Source organism: Brachycentrus maculatus, unplaced genomic scaffold (assembly GCF_059751285.1).
Source record: "Brachycentrus maculatus isolate JH-2025_06_01 unplaced genomic scaffold, ASM5975128v1 h1tg000153l, whole genome shotgun sequence".
Taxonomy (NCBI): Eukaryota; Metazoa; Arthropoda; class Insecta; order Trichoptera; family Brachycentridae; genus Brachycentrus; species Brachycentrus maculatus.
In genome coordinates this window covers 1,442,986-1,452,500 of record NW_028280906.1, presented here as the reverse complement: position 1 = coordinate 1,452,500, position 9,515 = coordinate 1,442,986, and the positions used below count along the sequence as shown (strand labels likewise).

The window sequence follows — 9,515 nt, the reverse complement described above, 5'->3', positions numbered from 1 at the left end:
CGAAACCGGTTGGAAAAAGTGTACCAATAAAAAGTGGTTAAAACAAAGTTGTTTATTTTATAAAGTTTAAAACAAATGCAATTCTAGTATAGTCAACCCCCTACAACATCGACATAGGCACCCCTTTATCATAAGGAATTTCATACGGGTTAATGTTTTAAATTGTATTTTTACATTTTAACTAGCGAAAATGACTGTAATGAGTACTTTTAAATTGAAATATAATTTTCAAACCTTAACTTTCATATAACATCCCCACCGATAACGCGGTACCTATCTCATAGCGTCATAAGGGGGGTTTACCGTATATTATAAATGCGAGAACTGACTGGGTATAATATTATTATTTATTTATCAAACAAATGATGAAATCGGCTTGGTTATTATAATCTAATATAAGTTATCCTAATTTAACAATAAAAATTTAATTTTACAAATTAATTTGAGGACATTAAACATAAATGAGGAAAAATATGAAAGTCTTGGCATTTACGGGGCTGACGACCGTCATAGGCTGATTTAAGTGATCACTTTACACACGTGTAACATTCACCAATTCTACCCATTATTGACAGCCACACTACTCAAATTCTTGGAAGATCTTTATATATAAACCAATTTTAAAACATTGTTCTTGAATCACTAGAACTTCACTAGAAACATCTATTGTTGAGATGAAAAGAAGCTTTTTTTTTAAATTACTAAGCAGAAACTCTCGATAAAGTACAATATAATACCATGTTAGTAGAAGTTGGCGTATAAAAAATATTTCTCAATTGAAACGCAGTTGACACAGGTCACAGTTGTCGTAATTATACCGAGGTGTCTTTGAGGAAAATGGTTATTTATTGCGCACTTGCGTGAATTAATTAAAAATGTTAGTTACAATACAAGTCGAATCTGCTGCAAAACTAACACAAGTAACATACTTAACTTGCGAATTTGACTTATGAAAACATACACACACACATATAAATATATACAATATGTGTTTATTTATATATATTTATATATATATATATATATATATATATATATATATATATATATATATATATATATATATATATATATATATAAATATATATATATATATATATATATATATATATATATATATATATATATATATATATATATATATATATATATATATATATATATATATATATATATATGTATATATATGTATAAATATATATGTATATATATATATATATATATATATATATATATATATATATATATATATATATATATATATATATATATATATATATATATATATATATATATATATATTGCTTCTTTAAAAGGAAAAGTATAATTTTAGCAGTTTACAGTTACGTTATTTTTTACATCTCAACATAGATGAAGAAGTATATAAAAAGTCTGGACATTTACGGAGCTTACGACCGTCATAGGCTGGTTTAAGTGATCATTTTTCACACGTGTTCACCAATTCTACCCTATTCAATAAATCTAATCCATTATTTATTGACATGGCGTTAAATTTGTAGAACTCAATTTTGTAGAAAATGTATTAATTTAAAATCAAAAATTTTCACAATTTGAATTTTTATCTGTTTTTGTTAGTAAAATACAACTTAGTAGACTAAAAAAATCTGTGTTAGATTTTAAATTAATACATAAATCTAATCCATGTTGAGATGTAATTACTCCTATAAAAAATTACTCCTATACTAAAAAATTACTCCTATAATTTGAGATAATCCAGATTTGTGAACAAGTATTTAAACAAGTATTTGGACGCACTGAAAATGTTGAAATAATTTAGATTCGTCGTAGCGTTTTACTATGCACTCGACCCGTCCGCAAATACACTTATTTTGCACTTGTAAATATCATATGAACGTCCGATGCGTGTTAGTTTGGCGCTGATAGAACTGAGTAACGAGTAACATCCTCATTTATAAATATGCCTGTCCTATCTCTATATATATACAGCTGAGTGTACTGCAGTTTTAATTACTAACCTTGATCTTCGCCGATCGCGGCTCCCATCGGGAGGCGTCCTACATCTGAATGTAGAGACGCTTTTCATTTATACCTTTTTTTAAACGTTAGTAATATTGGTATATAACTTCTTTTTGTTGACATCTCATCAAAGGTGAAGAAGAATATGGAAGTCTGGGCATTTACGGTGCTGACGACCGTCATAAGCTGGTTTAATTGATTACTTTACACACGTGTAACATTCACCAATTCTACCCATTATTGACAACCACACCACTCAAATTCTTGGAAGTTCTATATGTATGAACCAATTCAGAAACATTGTTATTGAATCACAAGAACTTCATTAGAGACATCTATTCGGTGAGATGAAAAGAAGCTTTTTATTGAGCAGAAACTCTTAAATCAGTATGACAAAAAATAATATGAAAATAACTCCTGTAATTGGAGATAATCCAGATTTTGTGAACAAGTATTTGGTCACACTCAAAATGTTGGTATATAACCACTAACCGAGATTTTAATGTTTACCGGTTTCGAGACGTACCCGTCTCTTCGTCAGGACAATCACTACCACAGCATGCAAACAATACTACTAGCACTATTCACACACTTAAAACTACACAAAATGTTTAACACATGCGATTTTGGTCGACCCGAAGACCAACATGCACTAGGAATTGCAGAACAAACATGCATTAAGAGCCGAGGTCTGACATGCACTAGGGATATTAAATTCTCCTTTCTATTTAAACATAAATAAGTGTTTTCCTTCGTGTTTTCAAAATACATACATGAAACCGGCTACAAATCCTTATTTTTATTCAGCACGACTCCCGTGTTCAACGCGTGGCTGCAATATTTGTACAGACACGGGAGCCGTGTTCAACGCTCAGGACGTGTTAACTGTGAGACGATATGCGATATAAATTTGCAGATATGTACAGCGGAACCTCTCATAACGAACATAATTTTTTCCAGAATCTTACTCGTTAAGCAAAACATTTTTTGTTTTGGCTGGCGCGTCCCGGCTCACAAGACTTGCCCTTTCTCTGTAACTCGTTATGCGAAATGTCGCAAGTTAAGGGAGCAACTTATTCACTTTTATTTTGCTCGCTATGCGAATTACTCGTTATGAGAGGTTCCACGGTATTCGGTAAATTGAACCAGAGTGACGATCAATTATTTCCGTATTGTTTTCCTTACCCAGTCGTCTAGAGACATTAATAATGAAGCGTTATATTAGTGTCGCATAACATATTACGGTTAATCCGACCCAAAACCTCACTTGCGGTAGGCGCAATAAACGTGCTAACCACTACACTACGGAAGCCAGTAATAGATCAATCGATAATCAATTGTATTTTGTTTTGACTTGATTTTTCTTGGAAGTAAAATTCCTTATCAATGAAATAGCATAACTAGGTATCGCTATCCCGCACAATTTTTCAGGATTTCTGAATATCTCAATCCCGCGATATCAGCGTATGCTTAAACATTCATAGCATATATATTTACTGATTTTTTTCTCTAAAAACCTTTTGTGTATTCACTTCATCCTTTATGCTTCTGTGGTCAACTATAATTGGCTTTATAATTAAAATGTAACTTTGTTTTAAGATCACTATGATTTATAGTAATTTTAAAATAAAGCAACATTTTAATTATAAAGTGGAAAATCACAAAGTTAGTGTTTCAAATATAAATTATATAATTGGCTTGTTTAATGTATGTCTTTTAATGTTTTGTTTTACATACGTTGCTGTTGTTAAATAATAATAAAAAATTTAATAATAAAATAAATAAAAAAATCCCAAATAAATAAAATAAAAATAAAATCGTTTAATTACTATTATGTCCGCCTCCGTAGTGTAATTAATGGTCATCATGCTCGGCTACCGTACTGGAGGTCCCGGGTTCAATTCCCAGAGGGGGGGGTACTAAAAATCAGTATGGTATTTTTAGTTAACTGGTTGTTTTCTTCTTTTTTTGTCAAATAAAGTCTTGCCACTCCAAGCATTATTATTTTTTATATTTTAAATTATAAATATTTGACTACAGTCATCCGCCTGCGTAGCATAGCGGTTAACACATTTGGTCTAAATATATAGCTCCAAGTTCGAATCCCGGTGGAGTCAGCATTAATAAAAAATAAAAATAAATAATATATGTATATATATATATATATATATATATATATATATATATATATATATATATATATATATATATATATATATACATATTTATATATATATGTGTGTATATATATATATATATATATATATATATATATATAAGTGTATATATATATATATATATATATATATATATATATATATATATATATATATATATATATATATATATAAATATATTTCCCCATGTATAGGTATTGTAATGTCGGTAAGAGTAAAACGTATGTAATTTTATAAAGCAGTCATTAGGTTCATATTGTCAAATTTACTTTTTCGCTCATATTTTTGGACCTAAAATTGTATGTTTTACAGATCTGAAAGGACGAGTGTCCTTTCAGATCTGTTGGTATTGCGGTTTTTTGGCATTTTGGCGAAATTGCGTTACAAAAACATTAAACAAAGTAATTCAGAATTCTGAAGGACTTTTGTCCAATATTTTAAAAAACATCTTTTTTTCCGGTATTTTTTAATGTTGCTGTAATATAATCTAAACATTAAGTGAAACATGTAAAAGTATAATATATATTTCAACATATAGTTTTTTTTTTTTAATTTTTATATCGCTGTTCATTTTCGTCTGGGAAAGAAATCACAGATGTCCTCTTATTTGGTTCTGAAAAAACAGTGATAAATTAGTAGGAATACCAGGATAACATACTAAAATAGAAAGCAATGGCAAACACACACGGAGGATTATTGTACTACGTCATAACTGGACCCAAGGAACGACTGAGACAGTCAAACGGGTGGGTATTTTGGATGACATATTGGCCTAGATCTACCATATTAAAACCTATTTAAAATGGTTCAAAGTGAATGTTTCAGTGTAAAACTAAAATGAAAATGGTAGCTGGATTGTTCTAGTGTTAAAATATTAATAATGATATTTTATAAGATACTGAAAGAAAAGTGACTAAAAATTTATGTATAAAAAAAGATATCCACTATACATATTTTACTTTAAAACATTCATTTTGTGCGATATATTTAAAGGGATAAAAAAGTGATTTTGCTAATTTTTAAATAAATCATAATAATAATTCAATAATTGCACATCAAAATTATGGCATTTTTAGAAAAACTGGACCAGGTCTTATTTAATTGATTTACTTTGTATTGTTCGCAGTACTGAAAGCGGTTGGGACAACCCCTTCAGGCCTGATGGGGACTTGAGCCGAGAAGCAGATGAAATTGTGTCGCTAATTCGCGGCGGAAAACCAATCACTCCGACTCCCAATACTGCCAACACGCCGCTGCTGCCGTCGCTTGATGAGACTGACGCCAAGGCAGCCAACAATACAGGAGTAAGTCCGACTTTATTACTCCAAAGCTTCTCAATTTCCTAATGTTTGCTATTATCTTATGTGTTAACATTTATGATCTTTGCATATAAAAATCCGCCGCATTGTTTCTTTTTTGTCCGCTTTCTATTCCACTACTTTTTTCTATTATTTGTTTTCGGAATTGCTAACTTTCTATTTTATAATAAGTAAATGAATATCTTGGTTTTTGTCTGCCTTCTAATTTAGTGGTCAAAAATGTGTTTGCCTACCTAGCAGTAGGCTTTAGGTTTGAATCCAGGGAGGATCAAAATAAAAATTCAAGTTAGTTTCCTCAAATTAATTACTCTAGTTTTTTAGTTTACTCTAATGTTCATTTGATATTTAAGAAGTTAAAGTAAAAAAACAGTACTTTATATTTAATTTCAATGTAAACATTTATGAAAAATTATTTAGAAAAAAAATAATGTAAGTTTATTTGGTCGGACAGGTGGCTACGCCGGTGTTGCAGTCTCCCCAGAAGCAGGTGGTCACCAGTCCCCTGGAGGGACAGGTGGGGCGGAACGGGGCCAACAACGGCGCTGACGCAGCGCGGATGGTGGAGGTCCAGCGTGCTGGGCCCCCGGAGCCCCAGCAGCCAGAGCACGTTGTCATCAAGAAGAAGCCCAAGTGCAAGTGCTGCGTCATCCAATAGCTGCTACTTCCCACAAATCAGAACCCTCGCAGCCTCACTTCACCCACAAACTGACTAACTGACGGGAATGTCCATAATTTTGCAATCAGTAATATTTCCAACTATTACTTACCAAAATAAACAATTATAGATACTCCGTAGTTCTGCTTAATAATTCGGCTAGTAAGCAACTACCGCAATTTGGATGGAATAAAAATAAATTTATTGCGCTATTTTGTATAACTCTCTTATGGCAAAGTCCTATCTCTTTAGTATAGTGATAGTGGGGGTAGGCTCTAAGATGGCCGATTCTCAGAAATTCTGATGTATGCATCAAGCAGCAAATTGTCTATGAACCGAAGTACGAGAACAATTATTTTGGAATTAGTCGTAGATTTTAATAACTTTTGAAATATTATATTCCCATCTTGTAAAATACATAGGCTTCATTGTGTAGTGGGTTCGATGAAATCTAATGACTCCATATCTCGTATTCTTCAATCCTCTTCTTTGTTACAAATACATTTTGCAAGGTTGCGAATGAATCTCCTTTTCTCAAAATTCTAAGACTTCTAAATGCATACTTCTCTAATTCACGAATCAATTCCATAAATATTTTTATGCTAACATCAATTTAGTGTAATAAATTCATACATCGAGCCCGCTCTTATGTTTCAATGAACACCTCCGGAACTGGCGAAACATCGGGACATACCAACAGCATACCTTAAGATAAATAAATTTATTGTATGTGTAAATGCAGATAAATTTAAAAATTGATATTGTAATTTATATAGTGACGTTGAATTTGTAAATTAATATAATATACTACTGCAGCCAAATCACACAAGCTTAATGTCTACCATCATTTTAGATGGTTTCAATGTTGAATGTATGCTTAGATCCCACGTGATCTTGATACGTGCTACACCATCTGTAAATGTTTCCCTTCATTGTGTACATTCTGTACATAACATAGGGTCATATTATGCGGATAAATGGAACATAGATACTCCTGCTATACATGTTTGATGTCTCCTATTACTTACATTTCAATTACTTTATCATATATGTAATACGGTAGTTTCATTACTTCATTTTAGGGACTTGGTGTTTACACATATGTTATTTTTTTATTTTTTTTTTAATGAGTTATATGAAACAAAACCCTTTTTTATAATCCGAGTTGGAAAATAACATTCCAAATATTGCTGAGAATATTTTTATAAATTTATGTATATAAAAACATATATACTTTTATCTGTTTGTAATTTTTAACTCGTAAAATATTGAAATGGCTGCTATTTTTCTGTTCAACTTGCTGACGGTGATATCTCATTAGATTTTTAGTGTTTTTATTACACAATTATTCCCGTTACTGGTATAGTCTCTGGTTTAGATTAGCTCTCTCTCTCTCTCTCTCTTTCTCTCTTATGAGATTACTCCCCTAACTACTGAACTTATGAACATTGTTCATTTACCAATGGTGCAACTCGAGACTATTATTATACAGAAATAGGCATCTTACTAACTTAAACATATATTTCTCTGTTAAGATGTTTTTTATGATTCTCTTAATTCATTTTATATGCTTGTTTTTTATATCACTTATTTACTTTTCATAGTTCTTATAAGGTCCTTAGTTGCATATAGTCGCAAATGTGATCAGATCATTTTGTTTTTATTTCTCTTATTGCTATAATATAAAACATAGCAAAAACGTTAGGGTAGTTTTAAAGAGGATATAAGTTTTTTTAAAGCATGTTTTATGTCTTTAGTTTGGTATTTCACTGCCCAACTATTTAATATTCAATGTGTAGCTATCCTTATACTTGCTTTGTTTTAAATACACATAATTAGATAATATCTATTGTAAACATGCATATATTGTATTCCCATAAAGGTAATTATTAAAAATGTATGAAATATTTGAAAAAAAATGTGTTTAATTGATCTGTAATCATTACTTTTTTATGTGGGAACGCTATGGAATAATTAAGAGTCTGGCTGAGAAAGGGAATGTGTATTAATGTTAATTGTATCATATAATAAAGAAGTTGTTATTTATCCAAAAAGTAATATTGTAAGCTGTCTTTCCAAAATTAACAACCACGATTGCAATAGAATGTCTGGTCTGATTTATGTTTCTCTCCACACACGGGTGATATAAATGTGACACAAAGGTTTTGACATTTTTATCATAAGTAAAGTAGGATCTAGATTTATGTGTCCCTTTCTAGATAGGTTCACATCATTTAATTGATGGGGATTATGGGAGAACATATTAATATTAACTTTTAAGAGCAGTTTTTTTATTTTTTTTATTACTAAAAATAAAACACCTATCACAAACTTTTTATAATCATGTTGCGTGATATTTTTATATTTTTTCTAGCTCTTATTAGATTTCTTAAATAACTTTCAACAATCATTTCTTATCATGCAAATTCACATTTCACTTGTTAGTATGGTTTGAAATAATATAATTAACACAATTTGGATGCAAAAATGTATTCCTGTGAGCTTTGCTTAAGACTGTTAGATCTTATCTTAGGTTGAAAACAGTCGTACATACATGTTTATACGCTAAAGGAAAATCGGGATTTAAAAACTGGTTATTGGAAATAATGAATATGTATAATTATGAAGATTTTGGAATGTCTTAAGAATATCAAATAAGTAAAAACTGACTGCGCCTCATTTGTAATATCTCAACACGGAAACATGGAAAGACAGAGAAACCCATAACTCCCATCGAATAAATTTTATCAGAGTAGAATAGTGTCGAAACATTCATTTTATTTCGCTATTTTCATTTTGGTAAATCCAAATCACAAATCTAATTTTACTATATGAGGGAATAGAAATTTGTTTAGACACTAAATTACTCTTATATAGATATATGTATGTAAATACATTGATTATTATTTTTCTAAGTATGGGATATAGCGTGAAGTAAGTGAGAATAATATTAAAATTGTACCTATAAGTCAGAGTTAGTAGCTTTGACTAAGGCATTCGAAGTGTCTATGCCTAAATTTTGGGCCTGTATGTTTAATAAAGTTTATTAATTTATGAATAAAAATCGTAAAACAACTACCAATAAAGTTTTTCATTTACTTTGAATAGTTTAAACATGAATTTATCTTATTCCAATTAAATACATGTATGGTGTCAGTGTATTATAGGAAAATGACCGATGACGTTTCTTTTCAAGAGATCTGTTTTATAAAAAGCTTTTTTTCTGTCTATCTGTAATGGAGAATAATTGAATATTGATTGATCAGTTTGTGTACAATTTTACACTCTTGTTTCCAAAATCATATGACACCAAAAAATGCTAATGTTGATAATCTAATACTTCAATAATAAATGAAAATGTTGGTT

The 9,515-nt window shown here is 30.2% G+C and overlaps 1 protein-coding gene across 1 annotated transcript in view; it reads left to right on the top strand.

Moving 5' to 3' along the window:
* The window catches only part of LOC148308691 (uncharacterized), a 218,862-nt gene extending 209,627 nt beyond the window's left edge, over positions 1-9,235 (top strand). The window contains exons 5-6 of the mRNA XM_088261313.1: positions 5,302-5,479; positions 5,946-9,235. Coding sequence (XP_088117439.1) covers positions 5,302-5,479; positions 5,946-6,149 — 382 coding nt within the window. The 3' untranslated portion in view covers positions 6,150-9,235. The remainder of the gene's footprint in view (positions 1-5,301; positions 5,480-5,945) is intronic.
* Positions 9,236-9,515: the final 280 nt, after the last annotated feature.